Here is a 16829-nt window from a genome sequence, read left to right on the forward strand (position 1 = left end):
TGTGAACCACGTCGCCCGACTGAAACCCTGTTTCTACAAAAAACAGAAATAATCATCTGGGTGTGGTGCCACATTCCTGTGGTTCTAGCTACTCAGAGGGCTGAGGCAGGAAGATAAGTTGAGCCCAGGAGGTTGAAGCTGCAGTGAGCCAAGATTGCACCATTGCACGCCAGCCTGGGTGATCGAAGAAAACCCTGTCTCTAAAAAAAAAAAAAGAATTTTGAAATTAAAGCCTGACCGGGCACAGTGGGTCACACTTATAATCCCAGAACTTTGGGAGACAGAGGCAGGCAGATCACATGAGGTCAGGAGTTTGAGACCAGCCTGGCCAATGTGGTGAAACCCCATCTCTACTAAAAATGCAAAAATTAGTCAGGCGTGGTGGCGGGTGCCTGTAATCTCAGCTACTTGGGAGGCTGAGGCAGGAGAATCACCTGAACCCGGGAGGCGGAGATTGCAGTGAGCCAAGATCATGCCATTGCTCTCTAGCCTGGGGAACAAGACCAAAACTCCGTCTCAAAAAAAACCCTGCTGGGCCTGGTGGCTCACGCCTGCAATCCCAGCACTTTGGGAGGCCGAGGCAGGTGGATCACAAGGTCAAAAGATCGAGACCATACTGATCAACATAGTGAAACTGTCTCTACTAAAATACAAAAATTAGCTGGGCATGGTGGTGGGAGCCTATAGTCCCAGCTACTCAGGAGGCTGAGGCAGGAGAATTGCTTGAACCTGGGAGGTGAAGTTTGCAGTGAGCCGAGATCTTACCACTGCACTCCAGCCTGGTACCTGGCGACACAGCAAGATTGTCTCAAAAAAAAAAAAAAAATAGAAAGCCTAATGAAGTTTAGAAATCCATTTTAAACTGTGGCTTCTTGCCACATGTCACTGTGTCACTGGTGCTGCCCTGTGCCAGCCCTTGGAGGAGATGAGCCATCCGGGGTCTCCCAGTTCACACAGGCTCAGTGCAGTCCTACACAGAAGGGCAGTGTCTGGAGTCTCATCAGGAGTTGACGCCGCCCAGAGCTGGGAACCCTCCAGGCAAAAAGCTTCCACTGCCAAATTTTGATTCCTCAAATTTTGTTAGGTTGGTGCAAAAGTCATTGCTGTTTTTGCCATTGATATTTGCCTGCACCTTGTCTAATGTTTAATCCTTGTTTATCCAGCGCTGTATTGATTACTGGTCTGAGCGAGGTGACAGGGCAGCAGAAGCCTTAGAACATGGTCGATGCCATGGGGCTTCGGGGCCGGCCGCTGTGCGTGTATCTGGTATCTCTCCTCGCCATGCAGGCCATGCCTGCCCTGGCCTCGGCTACGGGCAGGTCCAAGAGCAGCGAGGTACGTGGCTAAGCCCACAGGGCAGAAATAGGCAGCCGAACCTGGATGGGGCCCGGGCGGGACACAAGACCCCCACTCCAGGGGCAAGGGCCACCCCCACCACCTCCACCACTCTGAGTGGAGACTGATCTCCTAGTAGCACCGAGGAGGTGAGGGTAAGGGGCAGAGGACACAGGCTGCATTCCACTCTTACCCCTGAACTGACAGGCTGGCAGTCCCTGAGTTTCCCTCTCATACTTGACCCTGATTTTGTTTTGCAGAAGCGACAGGCTGTGGACACCGTAAGAGTCCTGGCAAAGGGACCTGTGATGGAGCCCTTATGACAGGCTTGCTTTCCCCCAGCCCTCAGGGCCGAACCCTCTGTCAGGGCCATAGGCGGCTGGGATTCTCCCGGGTCCTGGAAATTGAGGCCTGTTCCCACCTCACTTCATACCCCATAGTACAGTCTCCGCCAGAGAGCAGGAGTCTTCCTGGGAGGTCTGGCCCGTTCTTCCAGCATCGGGCGCCATGCACAGGAGCTGAGTGCCAAGCCCCCGTGCCTCGGGAAGCCCCTCCCTGACAGAGGCCCCGTCCCAGGCCACAGCTCCCCCATGTCTCACTTTAGGCTGTTGATGGCGTGTTCATCCGGAGTTTGAAAGTCAACTGCAAAGTCACCAGTCGCTTCGCCCACTATGTTGTCACCAGTCAGGTGGTCAACACCGCCAGTGAAGCCAGGGAAGTGGCCTTCGACGTGGAAATCCCCAAGACGGCCTTCATCAGTGACTTTGCCATGTGCGTGCCTGCTCGACTCCTATGCCCTCGCCCAGGCTGTCTGCTCACTAGTCCCAGCCTCAGAACGAGGCTCAGAGTGGCCGGACGGTGCAGAGCATCTCATTCCAGAAGGGCCACCGACCAGTCCTGGCTCTGAGGGGAGGAAGAAGCCCTTTAGGTCTGTGCTTGGCTCCCATCTTGGAGGCAAACGAGGGCCCATGATAGTATGTTTCAGCCTAGAACCCAAGGAGCCAAGGCCAGCGTCTAAGGGTTCTTGCTGGCCTCCGACCTGGGCTGCTCACCTCACTGTGTCCATGGACCCCTGAGTTCCACCTCAGGCAGTGGAAGGCCGGTCAGGAGATGCCTTTATGCGAGGGGTCACATGGACAGGCCCTCTCAGGACCTGTGTGGTCAGGAGGCTCATCTTTACTGGGGGTATCCTTCCCTCCCTGCAGCACGGCAGATGGAAACGCATTTATCGGGGACATAAAGGACAAAGTGACAGCATGGAAGCAGTACCGGAAAGCAGCCATCTCAGGAGAGAATGCCGGCCTTGTCAGGTAAGCTCTGGGCTCTGCTGGTCTCATCCCTAGGGCTGCCCTCCCCAGCCAGGACAGATCTGAGGGCTGCAAGGTGGCTTTGGTGGAGAACAGCCAGGACGATGGAAGGGAGAGCGAACTGCCCAAACCCAGATTCCAGCACAGTGCACTGAACAGGCTGCTGCGCAGTCGCCCTTTTCCCAGGCCTGCCCCTGGGAGAAGTGGATCCTCCCATCCTCAGGCCCTGACCCTGATCAGCCAGCTGACACATTTGTGAGCTCCAGGGAAACCTGGGAGCGGCATTCATCTAAGAGAAATAAATCCTGAGGGCCACGCGTTAGGTGACAAGGACCCACACATCATTTACCCTCTGTCTGTCTGCTGTTGCCTCTGGTGGCACATCCAGGGCCTCGGGAAGAACTATGGAGAAATTCACCATCCACCTCAACGTCAACCCCCACAGCAAAGTCACATTTCAGCTGACCTACGAGGAAGTGCTGAAGCGAAGCCTTATGCAGTATGAAATTGTCATCAAAGTCAAGCCCAAGCAGCTGGTGCATCATTTTGAGGTAGATCACAGGTCTCAGGGCAGGGCTCCTGCCCTCTCCGTCACCACGGCTCCCAACACTGCTTGAGCACCCACCATGTGTCACCCAGGCCTGAGAATACAGGGATGGAGACTAGCTCCTCAGGGTGAGCTCTGATACACTCTTCTTGGGCAGGGAGCTTCCTGAACTCTTTAACTTCCTCTTTATCTCTGAGCCTCGGTTTGCTCATCTGCTAAATAGGGGATTCCTGTGGGTCCCAGCACCGCCACAGGGATCACGAGAAGTACTGAATGTCCAGGTAATTTGTAAACCAGAAAGTCCTGCACAGCCTGAGGACCTGGAATTATTGCTGGCACTTAAGTGGTGGCTGAGTTAAGGGGTGCAGGCATGCACACCTTCATTCGGTCAGGATTTTTGGAGTGCCTACTGAGTACCAGGCCCTGTGCTCAGGGCTGGGTGGGTGCTGCACTTAGGTAGTCAGGACACATGTTGGCTCCTGGCTGAGACTTGGTGAGTGGGAGCCGTGGTACACAATTTGCTTCAATGTGGTGTGAGCCCATAATCCTAGCTATGCAGGAGGCTGAGGCAGGAGGATGGCTCGAGCCCAGGAGTTTGAGACCAGCCTGGGCAACATAGCAAGATCCCATTTTTTTAAAAAAGAATTTGCTTCAATGATGCAGATCGACGTGGACATCTTCGAGCCCCAGGGAATCAGCAAGCTAGATGCCCAGGCCCCCTTCCTGCCCAAGGAACTGGCGGCCCAAACTATCAAGAAGTCCTTCTCAGGGAAAAAGGTACACGGGATGGCAAACGGTGGTGGTGGACCCTTTGGTGACTTCTTACCCTGCCCACCCTTTGTGGAATGTCCAGCCTTAGCCCAGAAACCAGGCAGGGGCTGTGGGCTGCCGACTGGATGAGAGAGGCTGGTGTCATGTGATTGGTGCCTAGGAGAACACAGCAATCCTGTGGGGTTTGTTTGGTTTTTTTTTTGAGACAGAGTCTCACACTGTCGCCCAGGTTGGAGTGCAATGATTTGATCTCAGTTCACTGCAACCTCTACCTCCCAGGTTCACACAATTCTCCTGCCTCAGCTTCCCAAGTAGCTGGGATTACAGGCACATGCCACCACACCCAGCTAAATTTTTTTTGTATTTTTACTAGAGATGGGGTTTCACTATGTTGGCCAGATTGGTCTCGGACTCCTGACCTCGTGATCCGCCTGTTTCGGCTTCCCAAAGTACTGGGATTACAAGCTTGAGCCACCGCGCCCGGCTGCAATCCTGGTTCTTAGGGCAATTTAGCAAACAGCTGCATGCTGACGTGGAGAAGGAGCCAGCTCCAGCTCCACCACATGCTGGCTGTGTGGTCCACGGTGAGTCGCTGGCTTGCCTGAACCCCAATGCCCTCTTTGCCTGCCTCACACCCATGGGAGAGCATTCAGGGAAATATCCAGCACCTAAGCAAACCTCAGATGCCGCTGTGATTAGGACTCCAGGCTTCAGGTTTCTTGGAAACATAATTAAGTTTGGAAAGACCTTTGTACTGCAATTCATTTAAAAGAAGTGCTTCTTACAGTTTAAAGGGGTTTCCTTTTAAACAAAATATGACACCTCAGAGTGTTAGCAAACATGCTTGCTTTCTGTGGGGGAACAAAGGGATGGGTCCTTGTCTTCCTAAGAATTTTTCAAGGTTCTATTTTATCTTCTTTCCTTTCTTCTCTCCTCCTCCTCTTCCTCCTCCTCTGCTGCTGCTTCTCTTCTTCTTCCTTCTGCATCTGCTTCTTTTTGATGAGCTATCTTACAAACAAAAAGTTCTTTATAGAAAAATGTACAAAGTCCAGAAATATAGAAAGTATTGAATAAAAACCATCACTAGCTTCCCCAAGCACCGAGAACTCCAGCCAGACCTCAGCTTCCATTCTGGACCCTTCCTTCCACTCTCTGTTGTCACCCAGGCAGCTTTTATTTCCCGGCACAGTATTGTGGTGTTGCTTCTTCACTCAGCAGTGCCTGATGTCTCCCATGCTGTCACATTGCTATCACTTTGTTCTTATTTATATACCCAAAGTGATCATGTTCATTGTAGAAAATCCCAATGATTCAGAAGCGAATAAGCAGGGGAATGGATTGTCTCTCTCACCACCTACAGGTGTGTGCTCCCAGCAGCTAGGAGAATGGCCCACCAAACTCATTTCTGTGCCCATGCATGCGCGCACACACACACTCTCACACACACACTTACACTCTCACGCACACTTAAACTCATACACACTCTCACTCATACACTCGCACACACACACTCACACTCACACACGTCTTCTTATGTTGTGTTTGCAAACACCGTTTGTGGTTGCACAAACCAGTAATGGCTCACACTCTCGACGGTTCCAGGGTCACGTGCTGTTCCGCCCCACTGTGGGCCAGCAGCAGTCCTGCCCCACATGCTCTACATCCTTACTGAATGGGGATTTCAAGGTGACCTATGATGTCAGTCGAGATGAGATCTGCGACCTCCTGGTGAGCCCTGAGCTTCTGGCTCAGCACCTAGAGGGCGGGCAAGGGGGGCTGTGAGGACGGCCTCATTCGTTCTCCTCTATTTCAGGTGGCCAATAACCACTTTGCCCACTTCTTCGCCCCCCAAAACCTGACAAACATGAACAAGAACGTAGTGTTTGTGATTGACATCAGTGGTTCCATGAAAGGCCAGAAAGTGAAGCAGGTAGGCCGCAGCTTGAAACAGCTCACCCAGCAGAAGCTCCCGCAGCCCCGTCACTCGCTGCATGCCAGTTTTGCTACCAGAGTCTGGTTTGGGATTTATGCTCCTGGTCAGAGGCAGGGGGATTTAACAGAAAATCCCAGCTTAGCATCTCCAGAATCAGCATCACTTCCTCACTGTACCATTATGAGGAACTGTATTCACCACTCCTCAATGGCAAAAAATAGAAATGACAATGGTGTCTGCAGGGTCATAGAGTTACTTCCTGGGGACATGCTTAGAAGAAGAAAAAGTGCCAAGGATAACGATAGTGGTCCTTGGGGAGGCGTCATACAGCAGGGAATAGCTCTCCACCCACAGGGCTTGGAGTGCCCTGTCCATGGTGCAGTATGTACACGGCTGGATAAGCAGTGTTCTAGAAGCACAGCTCCTGCGATACTTTCTCTTAACCCTGCCCCTCCTGAACTCCTGATTGTTCCTTCTCCCCATGCCGGGTTCCTCTGCCTTCTCCACCCCCTCATCCACCCCAAGGCCGGGCAGGACACTTCTGACTCGGGGCCACCTGGCTGTCCTGTCTCCTCCTGCTTTGTCCACCCTGTGGACTCTGAAACGGGTATCTGGAGTTGATGGCAAGTGCTGTCCTGGGGCTACCCTGGGGCCCTGTCCCTATACTGACTGTTCTGTCCTTGCAGACCAAGGAGGCACTCCTTCAAATTCTGGGGGACATGCAGCCAGGGGACTACTTTGACCTGGTCCTTTTTGGGTCTCGAGTGCAATCGTGGAAGGGCTCGCTGGTGCAAGCGTCTGAGGCCAACCTACAAGCGGCTCAAGACTTTGTGCGGGGCTTCTCCCTGGATGAGGGTAAGGTTGGGGGGGTCTCAGGCCACCTTGATGTCACCTCTGTCCCCTCAGAATGAGGGCATACACTGGTCTTTCTCTCCTTTGCAGCCACAAACCTGAATGGAGGTTTGCTCCGGGGAATTGAGATCTTGAACAAAGTTCGGGAAAGCCTCCCAGAACTCAGCAACCATGCCTCGATTCTCATCATGTTGACAGATGGCGATCCCACAGAGGGTAAGCACCTTGTGGGCTGCCTTGGGAGGTGGTGATCTCCTCGTCACTAGAGACATTCAAGCTGAAGTTGGAAACCCAACCATTGGAGATGCCATCGGGGGCAGAAAGGCTCAGGGCAAAGTCAAGCACTGGTCTAAAAACACAGTTCAGACCACAGAGTCTGCGGGAGCTCCAAGGTTACCTTTGTCCTGTGAGTTGAGAAATTGGAGATGTTTCTAAATGACACAGGTCTGTACAAGTCCCTGGAGGATGGGCAGGATTCCATGCTTCTGTTTACAGTTTAATGAACTATTTATTTATCACCTACTGTGTGCTAAACACAGGGCTAGGGACTGAAATACCAAGGGAACAAGGCACATCTCTGCCCTCAGAAAGCCCAGGGTCTACTGGGGGAGGCAGATCCAGAAGTAGACACTGCTGAGAGCCCTGAAAGAACAGGATGCCTGAGGCTGTGGACCCATAGACAGACACCTGACCCAGGGGGATGTCCAGGAAGGCTTCCTGAAGGAGGTGACTCCTGAGCTCAGTCTGGAAAGAGGAGAGAGGCAGAAGGGGCAGCTTAAGTCATAAAAAGAGTGTGTGTACGGGCAGGCCCTGCCCGGGAACTGTGGGCATGTGCAGAATGGGGTGAAACAAGGGTGGGAAGGTCAGCAGGGATGTGCAGGCCACGGCAAAGGAGCCATGACAGGTTTCCAGCAGAATCAGACCTGCTTGTGATGGACCCACATAGATGGGCGGGGTCTGTGAGGAGCTGTTGGTAGTTGCTGCAGTCTCCCAGGAGAGCCAGGAGGAGGCGATGCCTGAGGACCCCCATGGAGACTGGAGATGCTCTGAGATGGAAGGTTGAGCCCAGGAGTCCCCTTCATGCCCCACATGCCTGTGGGGGAGCATCCCGTCACTGCCCAGGTGTGTGGCTGCAGGGGTGACGGACCGTTCCCAAATCCTCAAGAACGTCCGCAGCGCCATCCAGGGCAGGTTCCCGCTCTACAACCTGGGCTTCGGCCACAATGTGGACTTTAACTTTCTGGAGGTCATGTCCATGGAGAACAACGGACGAGCCCAGAGAATCTACGAGGACCGTGACGCCGCCCAGCAGCTGCAGGTCTCCCCTCACAACCCCATGTCCCTCCAATGGCATGCCACAGGGAACTCAGCTTTGGTGGCCCATCAGCCTAGAGGAGCAAATAGAGCTCTAGTGCAGAGTTCAAATCAGCTGCATAGGATGGGTGTGGTGGCTCATGCCTGTAATCCCAGTACTTTGGGAGGCTGAGGCGGGTGGGAGGAGGCTGAGGTCGGGAGTTTGAGACCAGCCTGGTCAATGTGGTGAAACCCCGTCTCTACTAAAAATACAGCAATTAGCCGGGCATGGTGGTGGGTGCCTGTAATCTCAGCTACTTGAGAGGCTGAACCCAGGAGGTGGAGGTTGCAATGAATTGAGATTGCGCCACCGCACCTCCAGCCTGAGTGACACAGTGAGAATCTGTCTCAAAAAAAAAAAAAAAAAAGCAGCTGCATGACCTTGAGCCAGCTACTTGACCTCTCTGACCCTCAGATTCCTTCTCTAACTTGAGGATTTCCCAACATTCCACTTTGTGGACAGGCTTCCCATCAGGGGCCCAGGGTGCTCAGCTCTAAGGCTGCAACCTCTATCCCTGCAGGGTTTCTACAGCCAGGTAGCCAAACCCCTGCTGGTGGATGTGGAATTGCAGTACCCCCAGGATGCTGTCTTGGCCCTGACCCAGCACCGCCATAAACAGTACTACGAAGGCTCAGAGATTGTGGTGGCCGGGCGCATTGCTGACAACAAAAAGGGCAGCTTCAAGGCTGATGTGAAGGCCCATGGGGTAAATGGTGGGCCGTGGAGGGTGGAGAGGCCAGGCAGCACCCTAGAGGCCCCAAACCCACACTGTTCCCCTTTCCTGCCAACCCTCAGGGGCCTCTCTTTCCCAAGAGTGGTGCCCTTGCCCCCACCCTGCCACATACACCCAGGCCTGAACATCCCTCCATGCAGGCATTCTGGGGGCTGAATCGGCTGGAATGGGACCAATATGGCTTTGATCAGTTGCAGTCTCTTGGCCCCCAGTGACCAACTGTTACTTCTCACATCATTCACCCCAAGGCACAAGAGAGCCAGAGACCAACCTCTTCCTTCTCATTTGACAACCATTTCCTGAACACCTACTCTGTGCCAGGCTTTGTGGCATGGCACAGTGCATGCATGTATGTGCACCTGTGTGGTGGTGGGGACAGGCATGTGAGACCTGGACCCTGCCCTCCAGGACACAGAAAATGCTCTACAGTGTGGTGGAAGGTTCAGGACTCAGACTTTGAGTAAGGAGAGTTGAGCTGGACCCTGGTTCCACCCTGACCAGCTGGACACCCTTGGGCAAGTGGATCCAGTTCTCTAGGCCTCAGTTTCCTTTTCTGTTCCATACTGCACTAGAGCATTGTGTGGAGTAGATGGAATAATCCATATAATACCTGAAGGCAGCAGCTGGTGCATAGGACGCCCTTGGGGAGTGGTGCCCTGGCTAACGTAGCTGGATGGAGGAGGCACGTTCGTGCGCTGTGGCAAGTTGCAGCAGGTCATAGTGGAAACAGCTGGGTGCTTATTGGCCTCCCCCAGAGCAACTCCACAATGCAAGGCCTGGTTCTCCCATCCCATGGGATACTCAGGGCCCAGGCCCAGCCTGGCTCACAGAGGGTGCTTGGCAAGAATAGATGAATAGGATGAGGCGAACAGGCTCAGGGAAGCAGATGATGCTGAGAAGGAAGGTGCAGAGACCAGATGAAATGGGCCCTCGGAGCCCCAAGCACCAGCCGGGGCCTGCTCAGCAAGGCGCAACGCCTCTCTCTGCACCTCAACTCTCAGGAGGGACAGGAATTCAGGACCACCTGCCTGGTGGATGAGGAGGAGATGAAGAAACTGCTCCGAGAGCGTGGCCACATGCTGGAGAACCACGTCGAGCGCCTCTGGGCCTACCTCACCATCCAGGAGCTGCTAGCCAAGCGGTAAGGCCCCTGCAGCTGCCCCAGGTGGGCAGCCCACCCCAGATTCCCCTCACCCCTTGGAGGCGAGCAGCGGAAGGGTGATTCTGGGGCAAGTAGGTCAGATTTACTTTCCTCTTCTGCTTTGCTCACTGACTTAATATCGACCAGTCAGTCAACAGTCGGGGAGGGCCTACCAGGGCACACGGCAGGCCGCTGTTTGCCTGCACTCAGCACACTGAGGCTCGGTGAGGCTAGGCCTCTTGACCCGGATCTCACAGCTGTTAACTTCTCTGCATATCTCTGAGCATGCCCCTCACCTCCACGAAATCTCCAAGTGATCTCTGTAGGAGGTCATTAAACCTGGAGGCCCCTCAAGACACAGTCACTGCACAGGATACCGTGGGGGCTTAATACATATGTGATGAATGAATGAATGAATCAATTGGTGAGAGGATGAGGGCCGTGCAAGTCCACCATCGCCCACGCTGCGGGGCTTGGAGCCAGCTTCTGTCTCGAATGCAGGATGAAGGTGGATGGGGAGGAGAGGGCCAACCTGTCATCCCAGGCCTTGAAGATGTCGCTGGCTTATCAGTTTGTGACCCCGCTGACCTCCATGAGCATCAGAGGCATGGCAGACCAGGACGGCCTGAAGCCCACCATCGACAAGCCCTCAGAGGGTATAGGCCGCAGGGGTCTGCAGAGGGGTAGGCCGTGGGCCAAAAATCTCCAGGACTTTAATTCTTTTCTCTTGCCCTCCCTTCCAGATTCTCCGCCCATGGGTGAGTTTCAAATTGCATTGCTTTCAGCTTTGGGCTTCGGTGGCCAGGCACATGGCAGGTGCTCTGGGCCCAAGCACGAAACTCCCCATCCCTCCTCTTCCCCGTCTCCACTCCTTCTTGTTCTTCTGTCCCCTGAGCCGCCCTTCTCCACGTCACCGTGAACTCCTGGCTGCATCCTTTGCATTTTGTGAGCTTTGGTGCAGCCTGAACCCTCAGCAGCCTCCACCGGGCCCCTCTTGATGCGAGCGTGTATCTGTGAGGAGGCAGGACCCCAGGGGAGGGCTCAGACTCCCAGGGTGAGGGCTGGCCCAGGCCTGTTGTGGACAGAGCTGCATGCCTTATGTGTGGGGCACTGTGGGTGATGCTGTCTTCTATAATATGTCCTTGTCTTCTACAGAGATGCTGGGACCCAGAAGGAGTAAGTGGCAGCCATCCTGGCCATTCACATCTCTACCCTTCCTTGATTATCACCCTGTTGGCTTTCTCCCTCCATTCCAACTGTCTTCACTGCCTGTCACTAGGATTCCTTAGAACAGACCCCTGAACAGCCTGGCTTCCCCAAACCAAGGTCCCTGTAGGAGGAGACAGAGCGGGGGCCAGCCAAACATGCCAGGCCAAGCTTCTGTCCCCAGATCCTGAGAGAGCCAATCAAGGGCACGTGGTGTTGAGTGGCCATCCCAGCTTGGCCTCAGTCCAGCTCCCCAGCTCCGCCTCTCCTGCTCCCCCACTCCCCCACCAACCCCGCCGATGAGGGAAGAGTCTTCAGAGGGATCAGCAGCTCCAGGGAAGGCCTGGCTGTCCCACTTCTGAATGCCACTCCCCTCCCATCAGCATTCGTGCTATCAGCCTCGCAGCCTTCTCCTACTCATTCCAGCATTCCAGACCAAGTGACCGGTGGTGAGTCCTTGGGAGGGTCTGAGGGACACCCCTGTTTGGGACCCACCCTGCCTGGCCATCTCTCTCTCTCTCTCTCTCTCTCTCTCTCTCTCTCTCTCTCTGGGACCTGCCTAGCTGAACCCCAGCCCCTGACCAGCCCCATCTGCCAATGTCCAATCTAACGGATTCCATGCTGTGCCCCCAGTGGACACGGACCCCCACTTCATCATCCACGTGCCCCAGAAAGAGGACGCCCTGTGCTTCAACATCAACGAGGAGCCTGGTGTGATCCTTAGCCTGGTACAGGACCCCAACACAGGTATGGTGGGCATCATGCCTCTGCCAGACAGGGCCAGGGGCTCCACTGCCCTCTGCCTGGGCACTACCCACTTGGCTGGGCTCGGCCCACTGCCTTCCCACTCCATCCTCCTGGCTGCACCTACACGGAGCTGGCTTCATGGGCATGTGACTGGGGCAGGCACAAAGGGACCCTGTACTAAGTTACCAGGTTTAATGCTCTTTTTTTGAGATGGAGTCTTGCTCTGTCACCCAGGCTGGAGTACAGTGGCATTATCTCTGCCTCCCAGGTTCAAGCGATTCTCCTGCCTCAGCCTCCCAAGTAGCTGGGACTACAGACACGTGCCGCCATGCTCAGCTAATTTTTGTATTTTTAGTAGAGACGAGGTTTCACCACACTGGCCAGGCTGGTCTGAACTCCTGACCTCAGGTGATCCGCCCACCTTGGCCTCCCAGAGTGCTGGGATGTCAGGTGTGAGCCACCGCGCCCGGCTGGTTTAATGCTCTTTTGTTGCCGCCTTGAAACCCTTAACCCTTTTTAAACAAGGGGCCCTTCATTTTATTTTATGCCAGGTCTGCCCCACCTTCCCCCCACAGCATGGCTGAGCAGAGCCTCAAAGTGCCTCTCCCAGCAGTGCCTGGGTGATGGGGACCGGCTCCCTCTCCATCTCTCAGTCTCGCTCCCTGCTGTCTCCCTCCCTCCCCATCCAGTCAGTCCATCCGCAAGTGCTTGTGCGCCAGCCAGGGGCTGGGAATGCAGTGGGAGCCAAGACAGTCCCTGCTTTCATAGGGTTTAGGGACGGGGAAGGGAAACAGCTGAACACATTCTGAGATGATCATTTCAGAGTGTGAGATGGGCTGCGTTGGCAGAGTGAGGGTGGTGGGTGGCTTTGTGGCTGCCCAGGTCAGCAAAGACCTCTGTGAAGATGTCCCATAATGCATTTCCAGCATGATGGGAGCCTGTCCCTGTGTGAGGGGCTGGGGCCACAGAGAAGGAGCAGGCCGGGTCCTGTCCTCAGGGAGGCGAGACCTCTGTCAGGCCTAGAAGTGAGGGCTGAGTATGGGATATCTGGCATGGCAGGAGGGGTGGAGAGGCAAGGGAGGTGGCACCGTGTGCAGGACCAAACCTGGAGACCCCAAGGCAGGATACTCTCAAAGACGGACTGGCACAGAGAGCAGCAGCCTCTGAGGAAAGAGGCACGGCCCTGAGCAAAGGCAGGCAGGCCCCTTCCCGATTCAGATGCCCTCTTGCTCCACTGCAGGCTTCTCAGTGAACGGGCAGCTCATTGGCAACAAGGCCAGGAACCCTGGGCAGCATGAGGGCACGTACTTCGGGCGGCTGGGAATCGCGAACCCTGCCACGGACTTTCAGCTGGAAGTGACTCCGAAGAACATCACGCTGAACCCCGGCTCTGGGGGGCCTGTGTTTTCCTGGAGGGACCAGGCTGCGCTGCGGCAGGACGGGTAACCTGCAGGGGCCTGGGCGAGAAGGAGGGGGAAGCATGGCCTGGGCCAAGGACTCTGCTGAGTCTGCAGGGCCCTTGTCCCCAAGCCACGTCTGTGGGTGACACCCATGTGGCCTGTGCAGACATGTCAGACTCCATGGGCCACTCAGCCCTCCATTTCCCTTGGTTCCTGGACATGAGCTCTGGACCCGGGTGCGTGGCCCCTGTGCTCCCACTGCACCCTCGCCCTGAGTGCCACCCCCGTCTCCACCAAACAAAGCCAGCTCATCCTCCCGGACCCAGCAAATTAGGCCACCTCTTCCCTGCAGCCCTCCTGCTTTTTCCCTCTGCTGAACTCCAGATTTCTCTGGGCTTCCCATTTGGCCTCTGTCTTAGTATGCATTGTCTCATGATTTTTCCTTCCTTGACTCATTCATTCATTCAACAAACTCTGCTGAGCACCAGAGCAATGCTGGGCATCAGAGCTATAGGAAGAGGTGGGGAGAGTCTGCTGTGGAAGTCACAGGTGATGAGTGGGAGTCAGAGAACATGGATTTTGATATGAGACAGGCTTAAGTCCGAGTTCTGGCTCCACTGCTTATCAGCTGTGCCACCTTGGGCAAGTTACTTGACCTCTCTGAGCCTCAGACTTCACAGGCTCAGAGTGAGAACTGAATGATGCCATTTGCATAGAGGGCTTAGCACAGGGCGTGCCACTTGTAAGGACCTCATGCACAATAGCAGCATGTGGGAAGGGGTGTGGAACAGGCAACAGCTGGCCATCTGGGGATGAAGGCCATGGGCGGGTGTGGTCATAAGGGTGACAAGGGCAGATGACAAAGGCAGCCGAATGGAGAGGGAGGCAGGGCGGCCACACCTGCCCTCATGGCCACCTGGCTCTGCAGAGCGGTGGTGACCATCAACAAGAAGAGGAACCTGGTGGTGTCTGTGGAAGACGGCGCCACCTTTGAGGTTGTCTTGCACCGAGTGTGGAAGGGGAGTTCGATCCCCCAGGACTTCCTGGGCTTCTACGTGCTGGACAGTCACCGGATGTCGGCGCGGACGCACGGGCTGCTGGGTACGGGTGGCCAGGCTGGCAGGGCTGTGGGGAAGGGGGTTGAAGCCAGAGGACATGTGGGACCTGGGGCCATGGGTCAGCTCTATAGCTGGGCACTAGGACAGGCCCACCTCCAGCGTGGCCTCCAAGGTGCAGAGCTGTCTGAGGGGCTGTCTTGGTGAGGCTGTGATCAAACACACAGTGAAACAAACACTTCAGTGAGCCTGGGAGCAAGGGAGGGGCAGATGTCCAAGAGCAGAAAGGCCCCGAGGGTTCCCAGGGACCTTGTGAGTAGGGTGGGCCACCGACCACACTGCTCCTGTGTGGCCCTTCCACAGACACTGAGCTCTTTGCGCACCTGCCCCTCAAACCGCTCTCCCCAGCCAGATCCCATTTTAAGACAGGAGGTAGGACCACCTAGAAATGTATCTACTTCTCTATAGCAAGTGAACCAAAGGTAACTTTTTGTGCTGGGACTTTTAGCAGAAACAATCAAACCGTGGAAACAAGCGTTGCCCTAACCCCGCAGTGAGCACCTGCTGAGTGCAGGGCAGGAGCGAGTCCCCAGGAGGGTAACCGCTGTCTCCAATGTGCCTTTCTAGGGCAATTTTTCCAGCCCTTTGGTTTTGAAGTGTCTGACATCCGCCCAGGCTCCGACCCCACAAAGCCAGATGCCACGATGGTGGTGAAGAACCGCCGGCTCACGGTCACCAGGTGGGGGGGCTGCTCGCCCAGCACTTCTGCCCTCGGCCACTTTGCCGTTCTTCTGGGTCTTCCTCCAAGTGTCACATGGGTGGGGTGAGCTTCCTGGGGCAGTGCTGCCCTGCTGATCTGAAGCGAGACCCCAGCTGACTTGTCTCCGCACAGGGGTTTGCAGAAAGACTATAGCAAGGACCCCCGGCATGGGGCCGAGGTATCCTGCTGGTTCATCCACAACAATGGGGCTGGACTCATTGATGGTGCCCACACTGACTATATCGTCTCCGACATCTTCTGAGCCCTCTGGCCAGCACGCCTGTCCTCCCTGGGGCCAAGGCAGAGGAGAAGGACGACATTCTGACCTGCCACCCTGGCTGCACCTCCTTAACAAAGCTGGTTCCTTGTGTCAAAGTACCTCATGACTTCCATTAAAAAGAGGCCATGTCTACCCCAAGCTGGCTGATTTTGGGGAGGGAGGATGGCAGGGAGGCAGCCCAAGATGCTGCCCCTCAGATGGGCTTAGGAGTAACAGCAGACCCAGGGACAGAAGCAGGTAGAGGATGGGAAGAAAGCTCACGCCAACTTTGCCCCCACCCACTCCACCCTGTTCTCGGCAGCTGCCTGGCCCCATGCCCTCTGTGTGCCCTCAGTGCCCCCTGCACTGCAGACAGGTCCAGGGACCAGTGGACACTGCCATCGTGAACAGTCACAGTGCTTCCGGTAGCCAAGCCCTGTTCTAAGTACCTTATTTGAATTCACTAAGTCTATGTTCCCAGCAGCCCTAGGGGACACTTTTATCACGCCCATTTACAGCCAAGGAAACTGAGGTGAGGTAATTTCTCCAAAATCACTCAGCTTCTAAGTGGCAGAGTTGGAATTTGTACCTGTGCTGTCTGATGTCAGCATCTGTGTACTTAACCACCCCCGTGTGAATACTCCATTCCAGGCAGTCAGGAGGACGATGGCCAAAGCTTGTTGGGGTTTGGTTCTGGATATACCAAAGTATCACTTTTATTGAACAAATGAAGGATCTATTTATAGATGGAGTTGGGTCCTGACGAAGTCCTGCCAGGAGTGGGAGGCTGCAGCCCCATTTCCCTGCTGAGGGTTTGTAACATCTGACAGCCAGACTGGTATTTTCCAAAGGCAGAGATGTTCCCTGCCCAGAAGCTGTGATTTCAGGGGGCCAGGAGTGGCAGCCTACCATCTCCTCACGTGAATGCCTGGAATTCCCCCGTCAGGGCCCCCTCCCTTGGCTTGGCCCTGGGACCTAGTCAAAATGCAACATCACAGGAGCAGGGGGTGAACCACACTTCAGAGAGCTGTGTGTGTGAATGTCAACAGGCCTCTACCCACTGCTTTCCAAAGGGTTTCTGCTTTTTGTCTGCCAGTTTCTGTCCAGTTCCCACTACAAATGAGGCTTACAAGGGATCAGACAGAACAAGGACTGGTTTTAAGGGCCTGGATCAATAACACAAATGCTGAGCTCTAAGGCTGCCCCAGGCCTGGGAACACAGAGCCCCTGGCAGCAGGCTGTGGGCCGGCCAGCTCACCTTCCCAGGTATCCTGGGATTCTCCAGGACAAGCTGTGAGCTGCCAACTGTCTGGGTCACCCTTGGCAAGTCCTGCCCAATGGGGGCCTCATCTTTCTCTCCTGTAGAATGGAAAGGGGAGAATCCTAAGATCTCTTAGATTCCGTCTAATTCTAAACTCTGCATGACGAC

The 16829-nt window shown here is 55.1% G+C and overlaps 1 protein-coding gene across 2 annotated transcripts; it reads left to right on the forward strand.

Annotated features, from left to right (window-relative positions):
* Positions 1–1174: 1174 nt before the first annotated feature.
* Positions 1175–15553, forward strand: ITIH1 (inter-alpha-trypsin inhibitor heavy chain 1). Of its 2 annotated transcripts, XM_064367199.1 has the most exons (23): positions 1175–1335; positions 1596–1616; positions 1940–2106; positions 2541–2645; positions 3031–3193; positions 3853–3966; positions 5563–5688; positions 5774–5890; positions 6580–6748; positions 6836–6961; positions 7882–8063; positions 8620–8805; positions 9834–9973; positions 10475–10629; positions 10717–10731; positions 11129–11149; positions 11563–11628; positions 11813–11926; positions 13167–13368; positions 14255–14427; positions 14745–14813; positions 15009–15120; positions 15274–15553. In XM_064367199.1, the coding sequence occupies exons 1-23, from the start codon at positions 1219–1221 to the stop codon at positions 15401–15403; spliced, it is 2790 nt and encodes a 929-aa protein (XP_064223269.1). In that variant the 5' UTR covers positions 1175–1218; the 3' UTR covers positions 15404–15553. The 2 variants fall into 2 exon arrangements, with proteins under 2 accessions (XP_064223269.1, XP_012316132.1); XM_012460709.2 differs by lacking the exon at positions 14745–14813.
* Positions 15554–16829: the final 1276 nt, after the last annotated feature.

The sequence above is a fragment of the Aotus nancymaae genome, unplaced genomic scaffold, assembly GCF_030222135.1.
Source record: "Aotus nancymaae isolate 86718 unplaced genomic scaffold, 86718_ANA_hifiasm-v0.15.2.pri h1tg000067l, whole genome shotgun sequence".
Taxonomy (NCBI): Eukaryota; Metazoa; Chordata; class Mammalia; order Primates; family Aotidae; genus Aotus; species Aotus nancymaae.